The sequence below is a fragment of the Leptosomus discolor genome, chromosome 5 (genome assembly GCF_034619465.1).
Source record: "Leptosomus discolor isolate bLepDis1 chromosome 5, bLepDis1.hap2, whole genome shotgun sequence".
Classification (NCBI taxonomy): Eukaryota; Metazoa; Chordata; class Aves; order Leptosomiformes; family Leptosomidae; genus Leptosomus; species Leptosomus discolor.
The window spans coordinates 21,781,279-21,808,392 of record NC_141395.1 but is presented as its reverse complement, the minus strand read 5'-3'; the positions used below and the strand labels follow the sequence as shown (position 1 = coordinate 21,808,392).

Here is a 27,114-nt window from a genome sequence, read left to right as displayed (position 1 = left end):
TCTTCACTGTTGACCCCAGGAGGGGAACAGCTGAGGCTGCTGTGAGCATAGCAGGGCTGTGCAGTCTGCTGAATACTTGTCAAGAATTGTACTCAAATGACTTGTTTTCCAGTAAATGTGGGGAAAGGAGCTGATGATTATTTGTTAATTTTTAACAAAATACTTATGCTTCCTCCATTATCAGATTACCTGTGCGGAGTTATCTCTGCTCATTTGCCTGTCAGTGTCAACTACCTGTCAGTATATTCTGTTAAAAGCTTATAATCTTTGACCTCTCACTCACTGGAGTGAAGGGAGGCCATCCAGAGGGACCTTGACAGGCTGGAGAGGTGGGCCTATGTGAACCTCATGAAGTTCAACAAGGCCAAGTGCAAGGTCCTGCACCTGGGTCAGGGCAATCCCAAGCACAGATACAGGCTGGGCAATGAGTGGATCGAGAGCAGCCCTGCGGAGAAGGACTTGGGGGTGTTGGTAGATGAAAAGCCGAATATCACCCAGCAATGTGCACTCACAGCCCAGAAAGCAAATCATATCCTGGGCTGCATCAAAAGCAGCGTGGCCAGCAGGCTGGGGGAGGTGATTCTCCCCCTCTGTTCTGCTCTGGTGAAACCCCACCTGCAGTACTGCATTCAGCTCTAGGGCCACCAGCACAAGAAAGACATGGACCTGCTTGAGTGGGTCTAGAGGAGGGCCATGAAGATGATCGTGGGGCTGGAGCACCTCCCCAATAAGGACAGGCTGAGAGAGTTGGGGTTGTTGAGCCTGGAGAAGAGAAGGCTCTGGGGAGACCTTATTGCGGCCTTTCAGTACTTAAAGGGGGGCTACAGGAAAGGTGGGGAGGGACTGTTTACCAGGGAGTGTGGTGATAGGACGAGGGGTAATGGGTTCAAACTGAAAGAGGGGAGATTTAGATTAGAGTTCAGGAAGAAATTCTTTACTGTGAGGGAGATGAGACACTGGAACATGTTGCCAGAGAAGTCGTGGCTGCCCCCTCCCTGGCAGTGTTCAAGGCCAGGTTGGATGGGGCTTTGAGCAACCTGGTCTGGTGGAAAGTGTCCCTGCCCGTGGCGGGGGGGTTGGCACTAAATGATCTTTAAGCTCCCTTCCAACCTGAACAATTCTATGATTCTATGATGACCTTACTGTAAGCACATTATTAGTGGCCCTGGCCCAGCAGTGAGTGATTACACCCAAGAGTAGAGGACTCCTGGGTTCTGCGTTTTTAGGTGTAGGTCTAGCTGCAGTGAGCAAATTCAGAAAAGCCAGCTCTGGAGATATAGCAACTGTGGTAATGGTATAGTGCTGCTTTATGGGCATAGGGTTAGGAGTCTTCCTTCCCAGCCCAAAGAGTCTTGATACTTGGACCTTACCACTCTACTGAACAAAGGCCAGAGTTGGTTTGAGGCTGGCACTCCAGTGAGATACTGACAAGCTTGTATCACACCGAGCTACAGAGGTGCTGTTTTGGGAAGACAGTAGTGTACAGCAATAGTTGAAGCACTAATACTTCAGTATTCTGAAATCTGTTTTGCACCAATTCAACTGGTTTTTCTGTTTTGTTAGAAGGGCGGCAATTGTGTGGAATTCCTTTATAAAAGATCAGAAAATAAATTTCCTGTATCATAGGATGTAAACCTGGAGACCCTCAGTCACTCATGGTCAGTACTGGGTTACAAAGGAAACAGCCCTCTGCATTCTGGCTATATGCAGCTGTCCTTATGCTGGGATCATTGCAGGGTGAATGAACAGCTGTGTGTGGAGAAAGTTGCTCTGTTCCTTAACTGCTCTCTTCTGTTGTAATTAAGTTACTGAGTAAATGTTTTTTGAGAATCTGAAAGTAAAAATACTGCTAGTTTTGGCACTTGTAGTGAATAAAAGCAGTGTAGATGACTTGCTTTGTGTCACACAGCATTCCCTTGGGATTGTAAGGTAGTAAACAGCTAATATCCTCACAGAGTTTTCTACATTTATCCACCCCCACTGCAGATTTTAAACTATTCTGTTGATGTCTTTTGGTGAACTTGTCATTAAGCCATATAGCTGGTAGAGACTTGAGCACATCAGAGGATTTTTATAGAATTTGTTAAAATGAACCATAAGTTGTGAACCATATTATTGAGTAAGTTAGCTACAGTATGAGGATAGAAACAATTTCCTCTGATGCTTCATCTACTACTATTATATAGCTTTTAAAGTATGGTTTAATATTCAGATAAACATTGTGAACATTAGATGCCAGATTTGAAGACTCAAAGCTCAGTATATTATCCAAAATGTTGGAGGCTTTTTCTTTTAAAATAATTCCCTTGAGGCAATCAAATTATGTAAACTGCAGTAGCTTGATGAGTTCAGAGCACACTGGTTTTTAGATGCTGAGAATTACTGTTTGGGGAAAAAAAAAAAAGTTCAGTAATCTGTGAGTAAAATTGTAAATACCGGCAAAATACAATAGGAATGAATTGACCAACAGCGAGTGTGGGAGGGGAAGGGAAGTAAACACACCAAGAAACGGCTCAGGAAGGTCTCATCTCTTTGTTGCTTTCCTTTTGCTTCCCCAAAGAAGGGCCATGGGATAAAGGGACAGCAACAGGTGAGCATCTCAGATGGGAGGGAGCCCTTCAGTGTGATGGAGGCTGGCTGGGCTAGGACCTGAAGGGAGAAGGCATTTCCCCAGGTGCCTCAGGCAAGAATGGATTGTGGAGAGAAAACTATGATGGCACTTGCAGTACTGAGTCTTTGGCTAGGGAACTACCTTGGTTGCAGAGAGTTTGTCATGGAAGTTGATGCAAAAATTCAGAGCCCAATGGGCAGAAACAACTTAATATGAGGCTTGAGAGTGTGGGCCAAAAGGTTTGAAGAGTAGTGCCTGGAGATGTGGGACAGGGCAAAGCCTAGGGAGGTGGGCAACATTGAACAGGAGCCGGTGGGGTGGGGGGGAAGTGCTCCTCTGACTTGGTTTTTTCCCTCTTTTACAATGAGGCTATGCTATGCCAAAACCCCTCAAATTTTAGTTTTGCTTATTTTCACTGATAGTATGTTCCAAAAAAGGTTAATAATATCCATAAAATTAAAAATTACCTGCCTAAAGGAGGAATTCTGGTAGAAGACTCGATGCATTTCAGTAATTCTTTTACTGGATGGTCCGATTCTGTTATTTTTCCCAAGCAGAGCAGGGTTGGACTTATTCCATAATTGAGTAAGGATGCCAAATTAACGCCAGCCTCTGTTTAGTGCAAATGCCTTGCTGTGGATGAGAAGCACAACTCACATTCTGAAATCTTTAAAGAATCCTATGGCACTCTTTATACAAGTGCTGGTATTTAACTCTGTTAGTCTGGATGGTTTCCATCCTGAGTATCTGATTTTTCCATCCTTAACTTGTATTTAATACCCTTTTGTTTTGGTAGTTTTCTCAGTGGGACTAACTTATAAAAACATTCTCAACTGTCAGAGTTGCTTCTTCAGTGGGAGACAGCAATTTCTGATTTATTTTCTATGTTTTGCGCTGTTGTGTCTTGGAGTATGTTGTCCCAGAAGTGAAATTAGCAGCAGTGTGTTTTAGGTAGTTCCATGCAAAGCTTTTGAAAGGCTCTAGTATTAAATACTTAATACAGACCATTAGTATTTTAAAGCTGAAGTTTAATTAAGAGACTACTGGAATTTTGCAATGAACTGAAAATACTGGTTCCGAGTTGCTGCTTGATCTGTTGCCATGGCATGTAACTGACCCAGACTGACTGAGTAGTCCTTACGTTGAAATACTGATGCTTCTGCATCCTTAGCGTCACAGAGGAAGAGGAATTTGAGACTGGGGAGGAATGAAATCTGTAGTCCAGATTTTCTCCTGTGAGGCTGTGCACACTGTGTGTCTTGGCAGCAGACCCTGGCAGGAACTCAGCAAAGACAGGTTTAAGGCAATTGTTTATGATTCAGTCCTCCGATGGGATTGTTCATACCACTGGGGAAAGGGGGTGGGAGGAATTGTCACCCTTGGCGAAATTTCCAGTCTAACCACCGAGTTGTTAGAGTTACAGATTTAGGAAGGTCGCTGTCAGAGGGTTTGACTATTTAGATTAATAACAGAGACATTTCATGTTAAATTAAGAGACTTGTTAATGGTTAATAGTTAAGAATTACAAATTATCTGAAGCAATTTAAGATGGTTAAATTAGCTCCTATGACAGGAAGATAATTTACTGACAGTAATTTGGAATGTCCCAGGACCTAATTTAATACAGTTTCTGTGCACTAGATGAATTAAGCCTGTGGAAGAACAAAAGGGGCAAATGGAAAATTTTTACTTGATGCAGTGGCAAGTGGGACACTTCTGTTATATTATTGCTTATCTTATTTAAAATAGTGTATAGAGAAAGTGCTAAGGCAGAATTGTATGTAATGGCACTCTGATCGGGTTATTTACAGATAAATGTTTGTGTGTGTCTATATTTCTCACAAAAACATTTCTTCAGCTAATATAGCTGGTTTATCACACTTTGAAACTTGTGTCATTTGATCCTTTCTGAGGAGTATATCTTCTGGGGAGCTGGACAGACAGATACAATTCAGAATGACAAGTTGAAGGAGTAGCTAGTAGCAGGCAGTTGCCTATGCTGTGCTACAGCAGAAGAGTTGTTAGGACTTAAATGAAATGTGATTTTCTCCATGTGCCAGAAAATAGACGATGAGATATCACTCACTAGTCTGAGCTGATGCTCAAGTGCTAATCTTCCTACTTTGATGTAGGCCTGTTTTTTTGACCTCTTTCTTACAAAATTTGTTACATGTGAAGTTACAGAAAAATCATACTTGGCTGGAGGTACCTAATAGAGCTACTCTTATGTTGTTAATATTTAAGTTTGACGCTTAAATTTTTAGGAGAAAAAAAACCCCCACCTATAAACAATCAACCCCCAAAACTGTTCTGGCTAGAGGAGGAATGAGTTTGATAATTGGCGCAGTACCATAATCCAAAGTTCTCTTTTTTTTTTTTTTTTTTTTTTCCCTTCTATTTTCTTTGGTATCCTAAAAAACTTTTATCATTCCAGTCTCCTTTGTAAGAAGTGGGGCTGATGTGTATCCTTCACCAAGGGCAGGTATTTCTCATGATTTTTGCTATTTCAAAAGGCTTCTGTTCTCCAGTGCATTTAATGACAAAATCCACAACCAAACTCCCAGCTGTGTAGTAGATTTATGACTGGAAAGCAACAGAACTTCTCTATAGGCTGGGAATTGATCCAGTAACAAACATCATAAACAAAACCATTTGTAGAATTCCTGAAATAAATGTACCTGTGATTACAGTATTGAGCACTGTCCTATATTTATTTTGCCATCACCTCTAAGTTTTTGCCCTGGGAATAGGGGTGGTGTGGGGACATGGTTACTGAACTGAATTTTATTTTCACGGCATAGAGACTTCATTTAAATAACCTATTTAATCATGATTAAATCATGACTGAAATCAGTAAGCAGGAATCCTTGATTAAACTATTGATTCTAATCCTGCTTTCTGTTTGTACCTCGATTATTTCCTTCAAAGCTTGCTCTTTCAAAATAGTAATTTCAAAATGCATTTCTTATTCACTACTTAAGGATGTTTTTATGCCTTGCTGTATATTTATTGAAAATAAATTAAACATTTAAAAATTAGTTTTAATTATGACCTAAATAATCCTGTATGCAATTGCTATACCATCACTTAATTTAATAGAGAACTGGTGTATTTCTTTATCAAAAGAACTTGTGTATGTAGAATTGATAATTTTTGAGCCAAGGAATCAAAATATTGTTTCTGCTTATTAAATTTAGGTTATAAAGAAAATTTGCATATCTAAATATTTAGATGGCAAGGAATTAGGCATTTAATCTGCACAGCTGTGATTGTAAATTATGCAGGCAATTGCATTTAAGGATATTGCTGATATCAAAATTTTAAAATCACTAGAGCTTTTTTATTCCATTCTAACTTTTTATTGTATTATTTACAAAAGAAAGAAACAAAGAAGGGGGACAAAAACCAATAAAGAAACCCAAACACCACCCCCAACCTCCTTTATCACAAAATCACAGAACGGCAGGGGTTGGAAGGGACCTCTGGAGATCATCTAGTCCAACCCCTCTGCTAAAGCAGGTTCACCTACAGCAGGTCGCACAAGACTGCATCCAGGAGGGTTTTGAATATCTCTGGGGAAGGAGACTCCACAGCCTCCCTGGGCAGCCTGTTCCAGTGCCCTGCCACCCTCAGAGTAAAGAAGTGTTTCCTCATGTTGAGCTGAAACTTCCTGTGCTCCAGTTTGTGCCCGTTGCCCCTTGTCCTATCACTGGGCACTGCTGAAAAGAGCCTGGCCTCATCCTCGACACCCACTCTTTAGATATTTATAAGCATTGATACGTCCCCTCTCAGTCTTCCCTTCTCCAGGCTAAAGAGCCCCAGATCTATCAGCCTTTCCTCAGAAGAGATGCTCCAGTCCCCTCATCATCTTCATCACCCTTTGCTGGACTCTCTCTGACAGTTCCCTCTCTCTCTTGAGCTGGGGAGCCCAGAACTGGACACAGTGCTCCAGATGTGGCCTCAGTAGGGCAGATTAGAGGGGGAGGAGAACCTCCCTCGACCTGCTGGCCACAGTCTTCTTAATGCACCCCAGGACACCATTGGCCTTCTTGGCCACAAGGGCACATTGCTGGCTCATGGTCAACTTCTCTACCAGAACTCACAGGCCCTTCTCAGAGCTGCTGTCCAGCAGATCGACCCTCAGCCTGTACTGGTGCATGGACTTATTCCTCCCCAGGTGCAGGACCCTACACTTCCTTTATGTTAAAGGAAATAGTTTAAAGCTTGAATTGACCACAGTGTTAAAAGTAATTTTGTTTGTACTATTAAGGGATGTATGTTAATGGTCGACTGTAATATGGTTACATTTTGGTAAGTCAACATTTAATTGTAATTAGATATTTTTCTAATAGTTGTAAAGACATTGCATTTACCTTGAGAGGCCACAGTGTTTCATCTTCATCCATCTTCTTTAGAGTTGTCTCTGAATGTGGTGGCATAGTACATTTGGTGGGGTTGAAACCTTTTTAAATAATTTTGTCTGTTTAGGCTGCTTGTTCCCACTTAGTGTTGTGGTTCTCTGTCTTTCCACTTTGCACTGGTAGGGGTGTTTCTGGGACTGTATTGGGTCGCTATAAAGCAGTCAGGTTTTGGTTGGTTTGTTTGTGACTTCTGATATTTCAGAGGGTCAGTAAAATTTTAAATGAACTTGTTTCATTGATCCTGTTTTGCTCCGCAAAACAATTTTCATTGCTGCTGTTGTGGGGCCAGTGAATGGCCACAAGAGGTGCACTGGGACACAGGTGGGACAAGAACTTAACATGTGAGCAGGCTTTGCTGGTGAAGCCTATTTATTGTAAAGCTACTTTTGAGAAAGTTTGGCCCATTGCAGGAGAACAAGATGTAACCTTTGAAGATTTTAAAACAAAGCTTAGACTTTTTGCCATGCTTCCCGCTCTTGATAAGCTGATTGGGATCCATGAATTTTAGATGGCTGATACGCAGGTTGTCATAATTTCATGGTGGCTCAGATGTCTCTTGATTGTCTCCAGAGAAGGAGACAAGGAGACTCCACAACCTCTCTGGGCAACCTGTTCCAGTGCTCTGTCACGCTCACAGTGAAGAAGTTTTCCCTTAAGTTAATGTGGAACCTCCTATGCTCCAGCTTGCACCCATTGCCCCCTGCATAAGAAGTGGTGGATAAATTTGTGGGAGAAAAAAGAAGTAGTAGTAATAAATAATGAAAATCTGCTGCTTGATATATAATCAAGCTATCCCAGCATGATTTAGAGCTTAAGTTTAATTCCAAGACATCTAATTTTCTTGAATCTTCAGTTACATGATAGACATTCTGCATGTAAGGATGAAAGAAATAATGACATTTAATGTCTCCAATTTACAGTTGCATCATTACACAAACATAATTTCCTATTTTAATTCAACAATGTAGATCTTTTGTGAAGCATGTGAAAGATAGCTAATTGACTATAGCTGGAATTACGCTATCATTAGGTAATTATTTGGAAGGCTTTTTCTTTAAATGTGAATGCCTGAAATCTCTTTCTTGTCTTAAGATTTTTTTCAGTAGAACCATGTCAATCTGAACAGCTGCATAATAGTTTATTTTCTAATCCTAATTTTTTGTAATATCAGCGTTGTTCTGCAAATAATTTCCTTCAAAACAGAGCATCTTTGTTGCATAACCTGATAACATGATGGTCTAAGTTTATAGGCAGGGAGCTAAGTGATGAAGTTGGCCCATGTGCTTTTTCTGGTTCTTTGAGGAAGCATTGTTCCCTAGAAAATCAAATCTAGCAATCTTAGCGTACACAATGAGTGGTCTTGATGAAAACAAAATATATTTTCAAAATATACTTTCATAAAGTGTAAAGTTTTAAATTCCAAAATTACTTTTCAAGAAAAATGGCTGCCAAAACATCTTAGTATGGTGTGCTTTGGTGTCACCCTTATTCAAAGCAGTTCTGTGGAATTCCTTGTGTTGGAGGTGACTGCATAATAAACTGCAGTGTGCTAAAATGCCCAAAATATATTTTAAAATATATTACATTTAAAAAGAGGTTGGCTGGTTTTATTCATGATAATCAAGGTATATGAGTCTGTAATGGCACAGAGGAAGAAGCAAACAAGAGGTATTATAAGAGATGGCAAAATGTCTGAGCTTGCATTTTAAAATAGAAATAGCTTTTTCGTAAATGCATTAGAGAAACTAGGCACCATTAAGAAATGATGAAGAAGATAAAATTATTAATCACAAAGATACTAAGTGCCTTTCTTCAAATACTGTTTCTATTTAGCAGAAATAAAGTCTGTGTGTGCTGCCGCATGATAAGAGTGTAATGGATGTAAGTAAAAAGAGAACTCCAATGGAACAAATGAAATGCCTCTTGGAAACTCTGCCTACAAATAAATCAACAAATCCAAACAGTTGTCACCAAAGCATATCAAGGGAACTAGCAAACTAATTTGCAGTAGCAGTGACACTAACTACAACCAGAGAAGTGTCTGAAGAGTGGAGAAGAGCATGAGCAGCTTTTAGGGGAGAACTCAAGTGCATCTTCTATGTGGTGGAATATATAATGGAATAAATAATTTATGGAAATCAATAAATGTCTGGAATGTAATGGAATCATAAGCAGAAGCACTTACAGGCTTCTTGCCAAACTTCCTTTGTTTTGCTTTCCTGAGTAGTAGTGTATTGTTAAAGAGAAAGCAGCAGTGTCCCAAGTTCAAAATAGTCTGAGTGTAACAATTCCAGGTAGCAAAGGTGGATGGCTGAGTACATACATACCAACTTTCCTTGAATTTTCACCTTCACTTAAATAAAGATTTACTCATTACTCATTTACTCATTCTATTTGGGACATTCTGCAATTTGGAGACAAAGTAAAATACACCCAATTTACATTCTACTTGAGGAAAGAGTCTGTCAGGAGCAGCTGGTCTTCCACGTAGCTGTATCAGTCTATTAGAAAGCTGATAGTTTTCATGAGAGTTCGTAATTACTTAGTACCTTTTTATACGGTGGGTGTTCTGCTTAAGGGAGGTCTGTGGAAAGGTATAATCTGAAGAGCCTAATATGTTAGTTTGTAGATAGATAACTGTAAGAGTGCAAAATCTACAGAATTACTTCTCAGCTGGTTTTAGTGTTTGACTTTATGGGGAAAAAGATAGGCAGGCTGGAGCAATTCAGTATACCTGCTCATAAGAAGCAAAACTTTCTGGTTTTATCTCTGTAAAGGTGTGATAAAGTTTTTATTCCCTTGATTTGGTTCTTCAAAAGTGTGTGCAGGAAATCAGTGTCTAAGTCAGAGTTGCATCCCACATTCAGTCAAAACATATCTCATTTAAGAAGAATGCTAAATTTCTGTGCAACTTCCTTTTTTGGAAAGCGGCAGTTTTAACAAGCTTATTAGATACAATAAATTTCAGCAAAAGGAAGTGGGTTGTCAAAAGGGAAATCAGAGATGGGTCATATGCTGATTTTTTTTTTTTTTCATTTTAATTTTTTTTAAACAGAAAAACATCCAGGTTTTTCTAGGAGAGAGGGCAAAAAGAAAGACTTGAGATTCATAATAATTCTCTGCTAATAAAAATAGACAATGCAATATTCCATATAATAGCACCAGATTTCTACAACAGAAGTAAATGAGCCTCGTAAATCTGGCTAGCTGCATTATCTGCAGCTTTGTATTGATGATCCAACTCCCATAGTTCTTTATTTAGAGTAGAATTTTGGGAACCTGAAACTCCTTCAGCTTTGAAGCGTTCAATATCTTCAGTACATGAATACTTTCCACTTAAAACACTGCATGTGGCATACCTATTTTTCAGGGTTTGCTATCTTGCTTTTGTCTGTGTTGCAAATCATTTTGGGTTTTCTGTTCCTGCATGTTGCTGGGTTTTGACTCTGTAGTATTTTTATAAGTATTTAGCAAGTGATAATAGCTGTAAGTCACAGCTGAGTGTGCCTGCCTATTGGATTTAGTTTTTCCACAGCAAAAATTCATGTCTTGGTACGTGAAATTTGAGCTCGCATACAGTTTCCTTGCTGAGAAGAATAATGGACTGCCAAACCCATTCTGTTGCTATTAGTTTTTCAAGTGGATTGAACTGTTCATTGGAAAAATAGTGTACTACAGCAATTAAGTTCATCCCTATGCTCACTTGGCTTGCCATTTCCAAAAATGAGATGGACGTCTGTTTTGCGAGAAGGTTAGTGTTTTATTGATGGTAGAAGTTATTAACCAAAACTGAAGCTGGAAATGTGCAGGGAATAAACGTTTGGAGCACAGTATGAGACTGTGAAGGAATTCTTTAACGTAGGTAGTAAGTCCCTTATATGTCAGTGTATGTCATACACTGATCTGGTTGAAGCACTCTTCGTGGCACATGGGAAGACAGAGAACCTTTGGCTTTCACACTCTGACACTTATTTTCTGTGTAGATAGAACCTCACTGTTGAGACAATGGTGGTCTGTGAAAGAAGTTACTCATTTTGAAACAGCTTTATTAATATTGTGCATCAAAGACTGCTTTTCAGCATTTAATGTTTGCTAGATACTTTGTCTCTTAAACAAGTATCTTTGTATACATGTGATTTCAGGGAGCCTTACGTCCAAGTGAGTATTTTGTTACTCTTGGAGGAGAAGAGGTAATACATAAAATTCAGACTTTATTGTATTAGAGTCAGTATGGCAGAGTGTCTTTTGAAGATGAAAAGGAAAATATTTATCAGGGGACCTTATTTTATCCAAAGGCCAACAGCATCCTGGCCTGTATCAGAGATTGCGTGGCCAGCAGGAGTAGGGAAGTGATTGTGCCCCTGTACTCAGCACTGGTGAGGCTGCACCTTGAATACTGTGTGCACTTTTGGGTTCCTCACTACAAAAAAGACACTGAGGTGCTGGAGCGTGTCCAGAGAAGGGCAAGGAAGCTGGTGAAGGGTCTGGAGAACAGGTCTGATGAGGAGTGGCTGAGGGAACTGGGGTTGTTTAGCCTGGAGAAGAGGAGGCTGAGGGGAGACCTTATCCCTCTCTACAGCTACCTGGAAGGGGGTTGTAGTGAGGTGGGTGTTGGTGTCTTCTCCCAAGTAACAAGTGATAGGGTGAGAGAAATGACTTCAAGTTGTGCCAGGGAAGATTTAGATTGGACCTTAGGAAAAATTTCTTTACTGAAAGAGTGGTCAAACATTGGAACAGGCTGCTCAGGGAGGTGGACTCACCGTCCCTGGAGGTTTTCAAAAAACATGTAGTTATGGCACTTCGGGACATGGTTTAATGGACATGGTGGTATTAGGTCAACGGTTGGACTTGATGGTCTGAAAGGTCTATTCCAACCTAATGATTCTATGATGCTATGAAGGGGGTTTTCAGCTTAAGCATATCTTTCTGTTAGTTTTCCCCAAAGTACCGCCATGAAAATGTGGTTGCGTCTCTCCAGTCTGTGCACTTTGGGAGAGCAGTGTTTTTCAAGTTGAGGTAATTTACACTACAAAAATGTGGTTGTCAATGCCATAGGTGTTCTTCAGGTGTAGAAACTGAATAGATGTTCTGTTCTTCATTAAATTTTAGTGTATATATTGAATGTTTTTCAGGAACTCCAGGAAAGAACTTAATGACATACGGTTTGAATTTACTCCAGGCAGAGGTAAGGCTCCTTCAATTGAATTATTCTCTTATTGCTCAAAAAAGTATTTCAGAAATTGATTACTGCTTATGGTTAATACAGACTACCTCTCTGGAAAGTTTTCTACTGTGCAGAGCTTTATATCGAACTTGCTTGAACAAGAATAGCAGATGTATGTGAATTCTAGTGGCAAGGTTGCATAATCTGTAGTATGTATTAGAAGACTTGATCCACAGTATAATTCATCAATTTCATGTTTTATTGAAACGATCTATGAGGTATGTAAGACCTTGCATAGCAAAAAAAAAAAATATTTACAGCTTCGGAACTTCCATTTTCACATTTGGAAAACTTTGTAGGAAATGGAATATAGTAGCCATAAAAGCGTATGTGGTGGTGGTAACATTTGAGTTTCTTTCCCCTTTGTAATAAAAGAAAGTCTGTTGACAAGTATGAAGTGCACACCGTTTTTTCAAATCCTGTCCTCAACTGAAAGTTGAGTTGCATCTCTAGCTTTGATATTGTTACCAGAAAGAATTTTGACGTTGAAACTTTAAACACTACGGCATGCTTCTAGAACTGTATTTGCTTTATAGTGCTTAGAGTTGTAAAAACTCATGAAGTTACTTTTGTTTAAAGAAAACCAAGTATTACAGGGATAAAATGCACAGGAGGCTGGTATGTTGAGTAAGAAGGTGTCATCCTTGTTAAATAGCAACCCTTTGAACTATGAACACGTTTCATATTTCTTAAAGTCAGTATTCACTATGTTTAGAATAGCCTTCAAAGAGCATCCACCTGAAAATGAATCCAGAAGAGGTGTCTCTTTTCCTGTATATCATAGTATCTTTCATGTACAGTAGTTCTGTGCGTGGATATACTCTCTGCTGTCTACCTGCATTTCTCATTGATTTTGGCAATGGGTAATAATGGAAGAGATCTCTTACTTAATTGGGCACAGAGCATCCTGGTTTAGTCAGTTGTCAAAAGAATTACTCAAATACTCTCTAAGCAGTTACATAAGCCATTTCAGAATTTTTACTTAGTCAAAAAAATAGAGGATATGATATATCAGGACTGTTCTAGGAGTCAGTCACTGAGGCACCCAGAACATGGCTATGATTCTGTTCTTCAGAGCCTTCTAGAAATTGCAGCTAACTCAGCTGTATTGTTTTTCACTTGTGTGTGTTTCTTGAGGAAATGATGCAACTTTGTGTAACTGCCTGAAAGCAGATGCTCCATGGAGATATTTGATGTTGAGACCATATTAGAGTTGAGACTTAGCTGGAATTTAGGCTTGTTCCTGCTGTTTCTTCCTACTTACCTCTAAGCTTCCTGAAGTCTTTGTCCAGGAGCAAGTACTAGTCACAGGGACTTAGGAATTAGCCCAGTGGAGTACAGCAAGTGATGGAAAATTGATCCAAAGCTCTGAATTTTGTGAGTCACAGTAATTAAAAGCTATTTTAAGTCTAAAGCTCAAAATAATGATTGTTCATGTAACTCCTTTGCCCCACTGGTAACAAACAAGAAAGCCTGTGTAGCAAGTCTCTGTCTAGATATGCAAAACAATGGAGGGGATAAAGAAAAGAGTGAAAACGACACCAAAACATAGTTTATTTTCTTGGTTGTGAAGATACTGAACTTGTAAACTGTGTAAGAGAACATAGTTAGATAATAGAGGAGAAATGCTAGTGGCCAGAAAAGGTCTGTAGGGGGTTTGCAATGAATCAAATCATCACCTCATGTAATTTGCTATGCAGAGGCTGATAAGATAATTATCTTTTTTTCCTCCTAATTAAAGATAATTTTGAATTCAAGCCTGCCTCTGTGGGTGTTTTGGAACTAAAATATATTTTTGTTAAATTGCATTGGATGACTGATACTTTTTGTTGTTTTTGTGGGCTCTCATACTTATTTATTTCGCCTTTTGGACAGACACAGCAGATGGCGTTTCTCAGGAGCTGTTCTCTGCAGGCCTGGTTGATGGCCATGATGTAGTTATAGGTAAATTACATTTTTGTATGCAATTATGCTCGTGTGACAAGTTTGTGTTAAATGGATGTGAAAAATATTTTCTCTAATGCTGGTTTTCACAAAATCCTTTTTGTCCTAATTTTGCTTTTGTGTACGCGTAGTTCTGTCAACAAGCCAGTTTTGATACCAGTCCAAGGATTGCTTTTGGGAGTCAGAACTCTTTAGTGGTTTGAGAGGGATGATATAATATAGATCTCGTGAAGGATTATTTACAATTCAACGATTGATCATTTTTGTGCTAACTTAATTTTTTTGTTTAACAATAAAATTATTTTTCTGTAGGATTTTGCAAAGTGTGCATTAGCAGCTCTGAAGTTAGTAAGTATTCTGCTTGGGTTCATGGAATTAGAAGGAAGCCACAGTTCAGGATCTGTGGAAATTGCACCTAGATATATTATTTCTATGATAGAAAAAAGATAATCAGAAATGTTTTCTGGCTGTTGAGAGGAAAGATACTTCTATTTTTCTATTCTGTACTTCAGCAGTTTTTAAAAAACAAAAATGAAATTCAGTGCCTGACAAAGATGATTACTTAGGAAGTGCTTCTTTCCCTGTAGTTCATTCTCTTCTGGTTGCTCTAGACCAGTTGATAAATAGTTACCATAATCAGAGGGTGGGGCTGGTAGATGCTAAATGTCTGAGAACTGAATCGAGGAACACTAGCAAATCAATCTTTGGGTTGCATCAAAGACGTTTCTGTCAGTTGGTTCAGATATCATTACCAAACTCCTCAATGATATGGAGAGTGTTTTACAAATCTGTAAGTTCATGTGTCTTGCCTAGAAGATTATCTAAATACATTCTCAGTGCATTTGTAAGTAGCTAAAGTATTTCAGAGAGAAGACAGTAGTTTTTGCTCTTGTATTTTCGGAATACAGGTTGATTCTAGCTGATCTAAGAAACAAAAGCCCTACTGATGCTTTTATTTCAATTTCTAAAGAAAAAGTATTTAGGGGAGGTCCGCAGATGGTACAGGCTAGCAGGCGCTCTTCTCTTAAAGTCACTTCGGCAGCACTGTTGCTATAACTGTTCAGGGGAGAAGGGGTAGCTAGGCCTTATTTGTTGCCTTTTAAACATCCAGTATGAAAAATGTCATTACCATACCGCTGATGAAGTTTTTTGTAGAATTTTCATTGCCACAAGATCTTACGTCATTTAGAAATAATAAATAAATATATTTTTTTTCTGACTAAGAGAAGAATTGTTATCTGCAGCTATCCCACCTCCTGGGCAGTCGCCTGGCGTGCTGTGTTGCACAGAAATCAGAGTCACAGCTGGCGATACTGCAGTGCATGGCCTACTGGGACCCAGTGAGACCCCTTTTCCTTTCTTTGCTCTCTCTTTTCCCCTGCTGTAAAGTTCTCTTCCAATGCAAGGTGCCAGTACTTCTATGGAAATGGCACCATGAATGGGATTTTTTATCATCTTTCAGGGAGAGTGATGGGGGAAAGGCAAATGAAGATGGATATCCCTCATGGCTTTAGTCATGGGACTTTAGTCCTTGAAGAAACATGAATATTTAAACTAGTAAAGTTTTCCCTAGCAGGCTTGGTTAAAGACACTGTCTAGTTAATAATAAAAGGTTATTTCCTTGCTTAGTTCCTGCTTTGAATTGCATCACACTTTGATTTTTAGCATTATGATGATGGTCCTTTCTGTTCTTCCCTGTTTATCTTTTTATTGTGGTATTTAAAAAAAGTAAGAAAATAAAATTTCTTGTATATAATTACAGCATTCAACTTACTTTCATTAATTATAACCAATTTATATATTTCATTTATATTTCATTATTCTGTGATGCTGTAACTTACCTCAAGTTCCACAAGCACAAATTCTTGTATGACTTTGTACTAGAATTTTCGCTTGTCTGCTTCATCTGTGAAGTTGTTCAGGTTTTAAGATACGTTTGGACATTGTTGTCTTCCTAGAAAATGACTTTAGATTTCACGTTTCACTGAAAGACAAGTTCTGCTAAAGGTGATTTTACTTTTAATTTAAAAAAAAAAAAAGAAATTTGGACTTAAGTTATAATATGTTTGTGATTTGCTTTGGGAAGACTTGCTAAATGTATGGGCATGGAACAAAACAACTTGCATGCAAGCAGATTATTGCAGATTTCAGAATTTCACTGTGGCAGTGCAGTCTTAAGAAAAATTTCGGTCCCTTGGTTTAAATCAGTAGGTCATATAAGAGAGCAGATGGTGCTGAAAATGTAAGTCTGCTTACAAAACTAATTTTCTGTGTAAAATGGTTTTGCCACCTTCTTCACTTGAAATTAAAAGGTTTAAAATCTTCCTGTATAGGAAGAGGGGAATAGGGTGGAAGAGCTTGGTTGACCTGCTTCACCAGAACTGATTCCAGTAGCTTCGAGATTGAAAGCATCTAATAAATTACCTTTCACTTTTCAGCTGAAGCATGCAGAAATTCAGCCTCTCTAACATGAATGAAAACAAGGTTCTGAGATAGTCTCATAAAACTTGTTCCTGTAGTTTCTTTTAATGGGTGTCGGAACTTGTAGAGGCTGGGAGAAAAAAGAAAGGTGAAAATACCTGTGCTTATGTTGAACTCAACAATTTGTTGGCATAACAGCTGATTTTCTGAAAGGACACTTGAATAAGAGTCAGCAAAAGCTGTTGTGCAATGTATGGCCATGGCATACGTGAGTGGAAGCCGTTAGTGGGGACCAGCTGATGTGCATGTTCTATAGAATTTGTTGCTAAGCATCAACACGCTTCACCTTTTGAGTCTTGCTGGATTTGCTTCACTAACAGAGACTTCCCAGGAAGATTTCCATTCTGATAAGCAATAAGTTCAGCTACCTGTTCTGCAGAGAAGCAAAAATCTCATCTTGCATGTTCAGTTCTGGCTACGATTGACTGGTTTCTGTTCTTATGGATAGTAGCATTGTTTCACAGGAGGTCCCTAGATCAAGGGAATCAGCGCAGAGAATTTTGTTTAAAAGCAGATGAGAGTTTTCACTTGGAGAGGGGAATGAGTCTTGGAGTTTTTATGTAGGCATTGGTATCTAGCTGATGAGGTATTTTTATGCAGTACTGAAATAGCTGTGTTAAATCATATGAAAGATCTGGAATATTTTCAAAGTACATTTTGAGATTAAATATGTCTCTGTGCGTATATGTAGTATACCTATATTAGCCAGTGAACATTCACCTAGTATTGCTTTATTATCTTTTTGATACCATAAATGAAACTCAGATCATACCAACAGTTCTGTTGAAAATAACATAGTTGCAATCCTACTTCACTGGTGTATACAATGTGTTATAGTTGTAGGAGACTCCCTTCTGAGGGGAACAGAGGGTCCAATATGCCGGACAGACCCCCCTCTTAGGGAAGTCTGCTGCCTCCGTGGGGCCAGGGTTAAGGACATCACTAGGAAACTCCCTAGCCTGATACGGCCTTGGACTATTACCCATTACTGCTCTTCCATGTGGGTGGTGATAAGCCACAAGGTGTAGTCCAAGAATGATCAAAAGAGACTTAAAAGGCCTTGGGGTGGCTGGTGGGGGAATGTGGAGCACAGGTTATTTTTTCCTCTCTCCTTCTAGTCGCAGCCAGTGACATTAGAAGAAACAGATAGACCCAGTGTATTACTACATGGCTCCAGGGCTGGTGCCACAATTTTGGGTCTTTCAATAATGAGATGGCCTGCACAGCACCATGCTTGCTGGTGTCAGATGGAATTCACCTTTCTCAGAGGGGGAAGAGGGTCTTTACTCAGGAGCTTGTGGGGCTCATTGACAGAGCTGTAAAAGAGACTGGAAGGGGAACAGGGATAATATCAGACTTACCTGTGACAAGCTGTGGGATGACACATCATGGTTAGAGGGACAGAGTGCTAGTAAGGGCTCTCAGCCTGTCACCCTGAGATATGCTGAGTACACTGCAGCACACTCGAAGTCTTATGGAGGTGAGCTAGGGGCTCCTGAGGCAATAGTAGCCAACAGGGAGACACAGGTGAAATTCCTCAAGGAATTAGGGGTTGTTCCTCTAAGAAGGTGACACGACCAACAGCCCAGCTGAAGTGCCTCTACACCAATGCACACAGCATGGGCAACAAACAAGAGGAGCTGGAAGCCACCATGCTGCTAGAAAGCTACAAAAGCTGGTTGCCGTTACTGAAACTCAGTGGGATGAATCCCATGACTGGAGTGTGCCTATCAATCGCTACAGGCTGTTCAGAAGGGACAGGTGAGGAAAGAGGGGTGAAGGTGTTGCCCTCTACATCAAGAACTGGATAGAGCATGAAGAGCTGTCTCTGAAGAATAGCCATGAGCAGGTTGAAAGCTTATGGGTGAGTATTAGAGACTGAGGCAACAAAGAGAACCGTGTGGCTGGTGTCTACAACAGGCCGCCTGATCAAGGGAGCCTATGGGTGAAGTCTTCTTAGTCCAGCTACAGGAGGCTCTGCACTCACAAGCTTGTAGGCTCTTTCCTGCTGGGGAACTTCAGCCATTCCACCTCTGGAGTCCGCTGGAAAAGTAGCACAGCAAGCTGTAGGCAATCCAGGAGACTCCTCGAGTGCATGGAGGATAACTTCTGAAGCCAGCTAACAGACAGCCCTACCAGAGGGGATGCAATCAATACTGGACTTGATGGTCACCGGTGCAAGTGAGCTAATCAGCGACATCAAGATTGGAGGCAGCCTGGGCTGCAGAGGTCATAGACTGGTGGAGTTCACGGTCCTGAGGGATATGGGTCAGGCAAAGAGTAAAGTCAGGACCCTGAATTTTAGGAAAGCAAATTCCAGCTGTACAAGGAGTTAGTGAATAGGACCCCTGGGAAACTGCCCTCAGGGACAAGGCCACAGAACAGAGCTGGCAGATCTTTAAGATCTTGTGCTTTCCATAGAGCACAAGAGCTCTTGATCTACAGGTATAAGAAATCAGGCAAACAAGGCAAGAGACCAGCATGGCTGAGTTGAGACCTGCTGTTCAAACTGAAGGGCAAGAAGGAATTGAACAGGCAGAGGAAGCAGGGACAAAAGGTATCCTGGGAAGAGCATAGGGACGATGCCCGGTTTCATAGGGATGGGGTCAGGAAGGCCAAGGCACAACTGGAGCTGAACTTGTCAAGGGATGCAAAGAAAAGTAAGAAAGGCTTCTACAGGTATGTCAACCAGAAAGGAATGTTAAAGAAAGCGTACCCCCCCGCTGATGAGCAAGACAGGAAAGCTGGTAACGATGGACAAGGCAAAGTCTGAGGTACTCAACAATTTTTTTGCCTTAGTCTTTACTGGCAACCTCTCTTCCCACACCTCTCGACAGGGTGGGCTGCAAGACAGGGACAGGGGAAGCAAAGTCCTTCCCACAATATGAGCAGATCAAGTTTGTGACCACCTGAGGAACCTGAACATGCATAAGTCTACAGGGTCTGACAAGATGCATCCCAGAGTCCTGAGGGAATTGGTTGATGTAGCTGCCAAGCTGCTCTCCATGATATTTGAAAAGTCATGGCAGTCAGCTGAAGTCCCTGGTGACTGGAAAAAAGGTAGAAAGGAGGACCTTGAGAACTTCTGACCTGTCAGGCTTTCCTTTGTGCTTGGGAAGATCATGGAACAGATCCTCCTAGAAGCTATGCTAAGACATATGGAGGACAGGGAGGTGATTTGAGACAGCCAGCATGGTTTCACCAAGGGCCAACCAACCTGATGGTCTTCTATGATGGAGTGACTACGTCATTGGGCAAGAGAAGAGCTATGGATGTCATCTATCTGGACTTCTGTAAAGTTTTTGACATGATCCCCCCAGCATCCTTCTCTCTAAATTGGAGAGAGATGGATTTGATGAGTGGACTGTTAGGTGGGTGAGGAATTGGTTGGAGGTTTGCATCTAGAGGGTAGTGGTCAACGACTTGATGTCCAGATGGAGATTGGTGACAAGTGGTGTCCCTCAGGGTTCCGTATTGAGACCAGTGCTGTTTAATATCTTCAGCAATGTCATAGATGGTGGGGATCGGGTGCACCCCCAGCAAATTTGCAGATGACGCCAAGCTGAGTGGTGCGGTTGACATGCCCAAGGGACAGGATACCATCCAGGGGGACCTGGAGAAGCTTGAGAAGTGGCCTGTGTGAACTTCATGAGGTTCAACAAGGCCAAGCGCAGGGTCCTGCACCTGGGTCGGGGCAATCCCTGGTATCAATACAGGCTGGAGGATGAAGGGATTGAGAGAAGCCCTGCCGAGAAGGACTTGGAGGTACTGGTGCACGAAAAGCTGGACATGAGCTGGCAATGTGCGCTTGCAGCCCAGAAGGGCCAACCATGTTCTGGGCTGCATCAAAAGCAGCGTGGCCAGCAGGTCGAGGGAGGTGATTCTCCCCCTCTACTCTGGTGAGACCCCATCTGGAGCACTGTGTCTAGCTCTGGGGTCCTTAGTACAAGAATGACATGGACCTGTTGGAGTGAGTCCAGAGGAGGGCCACAAAAATGATCAGGGGGCTGGAGCACCTCCCCTATGAGGACAGGCTGAGAGGGTTGGTGTTGTTGAGCCTGGAGAAGAGAAGGCTCCAGGGAGACCTTATTGCAGCCTTTCAGTACCTAAAGGGGGGCCTATGAGAAAGATGGGGGCAATCTTTTTAGCAGGGCCTGTTGTGATAGACAAGGAGTAATGATTTTAAACTAAAAGAGGGTAGATTTAGGCTAGATATAAGGAATAAGTTTTTTATAGTGATGTGGTGAAACACTGGAATAGGTTGCCCAGAGAGGTAGTAGAAGCCTCATCCCTGGAAACATTCAAGGTCAGGTTGGACAGGGGGCTTTGAGCAACCTGATCCAGCTGAAGGTGTCCCTACTCACTGCAGTGGGCTTGGACTATACTAGACTTTAAAGGTCCCTTACAACCAAACTATTTTATGATTCTGTGATAATTTCAGCAAAGTCTTAGGCTGTAGTTAATCTTCTAGAGGCCTTGCTTAAATTTCAGAAGCTAAAGGTTGTTTACAGTTATTAAAGTGCAGTATATTTAAAAAAAAATACTTCCTGAATACTGCTTAAATAAAAGCCTTGATATCCATGCCATCAAGAAATGTGCAGTTACCCTTCCCTGTATTAATGTACCTTTATTTTAGGTATTTTCTCAAAAAGTATCTGTAAATACCTTGAGCATCATGGAAGATGTACCTTCACTTTTAAATACACCAGACATTAACTACTGGTAAGTGGATATCTGTCTTCGGTGTTGGAGCCAGACCCAGGTATCCACTTAGTAGCCAGAGGAACAGCTTTTAGTCAGTCAAAACAACAGCTTCCTTCTGAAATGCGTGTAGAAGAACCAGATAATATTTTGAAATGAGATCATACTTTGAATGTAGCAAGGTTTTTCATTAACATCTTGAATATTTTCTTAGAAGTGTGAATACAATAGATGCTGTAATGGTTTGACTAAGGGTTCTGGGGTTGTTGGATTATTTTTTGGGGGGTGGGAGGATGGAGTAGCATTTTTATTTGGTGTAGTTACTGTGGTAAGTAGACAGGACTTAAACTGGCACCTAGAATTAAAAAGAAAATCATGGCTGTGGGTGGGTTATTTGGCTATGAGTGCAGAGAACATATAAGTAACCAAATCCAGAATGACATTATTTCAAGGGATGTTAAACAGTACGTAATATGTATGGTTCTTAATTATTCAAAGTATTAAAGCATTTGAAATTGAAACAGACGACTGTCTTACAATGTCATGGTTGCTGATGCTGAAGATACTTTCGAACTAAAATGGAAAGATGAGAAAGCGGAAGCCCAGTTTGTTAGCATACTGTCTGTAACGACATCTTCACTCATAGTGGCACTGATAATCCAATTCATAGAAAAGCCACAGTTACACAGTGAATATCCTTTTGCTTTCCTTGGTTTTACTTTGCATTTGCTTATACCTAGTTTACTTTGCTGTCTTGTTAGATTAATCATTTTGAAACTGAATGAAGTGAGGCCTTTTGTTCAGCTAACTCTGGCTTATCATATTACAGAAAATAGGATAGTGCTACATGAGTAGGAAACATATTGTATTAATTTATGTCCTCAAAGAGTAATGTTGCTACGGGTAGGTGACTTGGATAGCATTAGCATTTGAAGGCAGGATAGGTTTGTCATTTAGTATCAGTCATGTTTTGAGAGGTACTGTTTTTTTAATCTTGAAGGGAATTTGTTACAAGTTTCATTTTCTTGTATCTGTTTATTCTTGAGGTTCAAACTGAGTGAAATAACTAAAAATTCAGTTAAGTGGATCATATTTTTGTATGTTCCAAAGCTCAATGTACCCATAAACTTTCTAATAAGAAAATGCCTTTATAGACCCTAACAATTAATTTCAAATGATAGACTAAATACTTGGTGTTTACTTTTTAATGTATTATACAGAAAGGAAACATAGGTTTTAAAAAAACTTGACTGTATTTTAAGGCTTTTTGTAGAAACTCTTGTGCCTTCAATGTGTGCACATAACTCTGTATCTCTTTAGCAAGATACGCACATGCATTACAGATAGGAGAATGTCTCTGAAATCCCCAGGGTTTAACTAAGGACTTAAATATTTCAACACATCTGGCTCATTTAGAGCTAATGTGTTGAAGGGTGACTCATAATGACTAGACTGCCGGAAGATCTGGAAGCTTGAGGTACACCCGTAGGTAATCAAGCTTTGCATCTAATTGCGCCTTTGAAGTTATTTTAGCTATAGGTGCTGTACATAGAAGGTGCACTTGAGAAAGTTTATTGTGTGAAACTGGCAGGTTTCATGCAAGTTCCCACCTTGCTGAATTTCCAGTGTGGTGGAAATTTACAGGTTCAGGGTGAAAAAAACAGTATTGTATTAGGTGATTAATACTGCTACTGTAATGGTGGTTGTGGCGGAACTATGGATATATGATGTAAGACATTTTCCAAGTGTGCAAATTATTCTCTACACATATATGTGTATTCATGTATCGTAGTAAATGTCCTTATCTTATAGCCATGATCAAGTAAATAATAATTGTTAGTTACTTTAAGAGAAAAAACAAGGTGGACTTGGCAGTTGCCTTCAAAGAAAAGTTCCTTTTTTCAGCTGGCATTCCACCAGTTCCTACTTAACTGTGTAAATGAGGAATAAATCCATCTGTTTATTAGTGGGATTAGTTTGGGTTTCACCTGTTACAGTAGGTGATAAACTCTTAGGCCTAAAGTGTTCCCTGCTCTCATAGGTTTGAGTTGTAGTTTTGAGGTCTTTCCTTTCTCGTTAAAAAAACACAACCAAAGACAACAACTGTGAATTTGAATCAGAAATTGCAAAGACAGCAATATAAGTAATGTTCCTCTTTTCAATAGTAATTTCGTTACTGTTATTTGTTTCCTTGGCATTCACTTCTTTGCAAGTGCTTAGTATGTCAAAATAAGGATTTATTGAGGTTCTTCAAACTAGAGGTAGTCTATTTCAGAACCTAACTCCTGCACATCAGGGAGTCTTTTCTAAATATATTTTTCCTTGTTTCATGTTTCAGATACAAGGTATTGAAGTAGTCTGGCTGCTATTTCATCTTCTTAATAGTTTTGTCAGAACAATATCTATAATTCATAGCAGAACTCAGGGCAGGAGGAGTTGTGAAGATCTGATGGGGAGAGGAGATTACCAAGTAATAATATGCATATCAGAATGTGACCTGCCTTATTTCTGCATAACCCTACATTTCAACTTTAATGCAGAATGATGAAGGTATTTGTTAGAGCTGTCTTCAATATCTTGATGAGTATCAAACTGTTGTTGAAAACCCTTGTCTGAAAGCTAGTGCTTGCTTTCTACATTCAGTCACTGGCAAACAATTTTTTCAACCTTGTACGCCGACTCCTTTTCTATAGAGAATTTATGAGCACAATTTACTGTAATATCTCAAGCTTGTTAAATATCCCTACTAGCAATGTTGGGCAGCAGGTCTAATTTTTTTATTTTAAATGTTCATTTGAGACTGAACTGAGGTTTAGAATGCTCAGAATCATCAAAATGCTCTTCTCAAAATGAAGGGTAAATATTGAAATCTCTGTATAGTCCTCCCTCATCTTCCTTGGATGATCTACCCCATTAGACATATGCAGAATCAAGATCTGAAATAGATAAGCATTTAAGTTTCCAAATATATTCTACTTACCTTTTTATAATAGTTTGTTTTAAATGTGTGGTGATTTGGCTAAGTGTTCTTCACACACTCTGGCGGAAAAAAAAAATCAATCTGAAATATCAGCCTTCTATTTTTTTCATAAGTTTCTGGGAAAAGGTACAATTTGCCAGTTATATTAATATTTTAATTTAATCAATAAAAACAGTGATCACAATTTCAGACTTTTTTTTTTTTTACTTACAGATTGTAGAATGTAAAACATTACCTTGGGATCAGATGTTCATACTAAATCATTAAGAATTTGGGAGTTTAATAATGTGCTATTGGAATTGAAATGGGTAGATATCTAGCACTAACTTAGTTAATTTTCTCTTTTGATACAGGGCTCCTGTTTCATAACATATACTGCTTCTGTTGGGTGGGAATTTTTCCCTCAGCTACCTAAAGAAAAATGAAATCTTGTATATTACTTTGTCAGTCCTCAGTTTTCCAATTTTTGTCTGTGACCGCTAGGTCTTAATAACCCATGTTAATGGTTCCTAATGTGAAGACATTTGAGGTCTACTGTTATTCCATAAACTCTTTTATTTTTTTAGTTTGAGCAAGGATAAATATTTAAATTCTTTATTTGTCTGTAGAGGTCAATCAGGAATGTATGTCCCTGATGTCTTCCATGCCTTTGCCTGTTCCACTCTTGAAAAACACAGCATAACTGATTAGTTGTTAAAGCTTTGATCCTGCTTTCTGCCCCACCTCTCCATTTTTGGAACAAGATACCCTGATGCCAAACTACTAGTTTATGCCCTAAAAATATCTAAAAAGACGTGAACTAGCCTTAACCATAGTTATCTGTATAGAACAAATAAATTAATACTTAAGTTAAATCCACACAGATTTTGGTACTCACTAGGGGCAGCACAACCTTGCGCATATGAGTATTCTGTATGTAATTAGAAGTATTGCTTGCCTCCTTTCTTTACTGTTGCTGTATGTTGGGCCATTCTTCAGGAGGTCAGGGTGGTTTTATTTGGTACAGTTCTTTCTCATGCCTGGAACTTTATACACACATCAAACAGCATACATTCCTGGGTTTCCCATGTCTACAATATTGGAGCTTAGAACCCTTATGAACCACAGGGCTCAAGTGGTTACTGTGGGAATTGCACTGTGAAATTGTGGTCCTGTTCATAAAGATGCTGTAGGAGACCTTTTTCAGTCTCCTGATGTTCCTTTCAAAGGAGAACTGTTTTGGCCTTCTGTTGTCCTGTAGCTCTCCTTTTCAAGCTGTGTTTTCTGGTTATAAGGCTGCAAATCAAGCTGTTGGATATTAAAAGTACCAAATGTTGAAGTGGAGATAGTTTCCACTGTCTTTGTCTATATCTACTGATTCAGCAATGTACTTTGAGAATTCAGACAAATTTGTGAGCCTTAATCTCCCTTTGATAAATTCCTAATGACAGCCTCTTCATAAATAATACATTTCTAAATGTTTTTAATGTTTCCGCCTTATCAGTGTCCAATAGCTTCCTCAGAAGAGAAGCCAGCTTGCTGTTGATCTTTCTATTTTCTTTTATTTCTTTCTTACAAGAATCATGTCTAGCTCCTTGCAGTTTTCTAGCAATAAACACTTGTTAGTTAGCTGTCACAGATCTCAAAATGCTTTAATATTTCCCCTGCTACAGTTCTCCAGCAACATAAACAAAAGGGATTTTATGTCTAGCATCCTGAATGGGTAAACTAGTGGAATCACGCTGCACTTAAAAGACCTTTTTGACCTTTTTTTGAAAAGCCTTTTGATCTTTCGTGGAGTTTGTGAGCTATTAGATAATGTTAGATAATAATAAGAAAGTCAGAGATCTGTAGGAATTATTAGCAAAAGCTCTAAAGGTTGATTGCTTTGATTGTTTACATGATATACTATAATCCAGTGCTAGCTAGGTTTTAGAACTTAGTTTTGATTTTGTTATGAACTTCCAAATGCATGAACACCACTGTGTAGTATGAAATATAAATGAATCTGTAAATTGCAATGAACCTCTTGAAATATGTGAAACTGCCTCAAAAGTCTGCATAACAAATTCAGCTTTTTTGGAGGAAAGCCATACCAGCAGCTGAATTTTCAGGAGTGATAATTCCATTGAAAAGTATTCCCTGTCATTCAGGTATCCTGCTTCCTAAGACCCATACAGGAGAACTCAGCATTAATTCTCAAATAAGCAGACTCCCAAGGCAGTTAATTATGTAGAACTCCATGTATCAGATAAAAATGGCAAAATAACTGCCTACAGTTGGGGAAGAGGTAATATTTGAAACAATCACCAGGAAAGCCAATAAGTCCGTGGAGCTTCAAGTTTGGCCTCTTGTAACAGCAATACCGTTGATGAAGGTAGGGAGCAGTTGAAGGTGGCTACTTCTTATAGACTGAGTTTTGGACTACATAAAAATTACTACAGTTTTCCTGTATTAAAAATATTTTTCACTTTCTCAGAGCTTATAGTTTTTCAGGTTTTGTGTGACAGTAATTTTGTGCCTCAGTAACGTTTTCCCTTTCCTCATATCTGAATTTCAGGATTACAATGTGCAATAGCTTTGCAAACTGTTGAACCTAAGCATACTTTCAGAGGTTCCCCATCCATTCTTTTCAAAATGGAAAAGCAGATGAGTCATTATTCTTTTGAGAGCACCCCAGAAATATCGTCTTGAGCTTTAGATTCTGCTTGTGTCTGTGTTTATGCCAGATGGCCACAGCTCAGTTGGCTGGGTTGGCATTGTACTGGAAATA

General features: G+C 39.7%; 1 protein-coding gene across 1 annotated transcript in view; it reads left to right on the top strand.

Moving 5' to 3' along the window:
* Positions 1 to 27,114, top strand: part of STK39 (serine/threonine kinase 39) — a 104,806-nt gene that overhangs the window by 64,897 nt on the left and 12,795 nt on the right. Inside the window, exons 14-15 of the mRNA XM_086465400.1 lie at positions 12,165 to 12,217; positions 14,132 to 14,200. Coding sequence (XP_086321526.1) covers positions 12,165 to 12,217; positions 14,132 to 14,200 — 122 coding nt within the window. The remainder of the gene's footprint in view (positions 1 to 12,164; positions 12,218 to 14,131; positions 14,201 to 27,114) is intronic.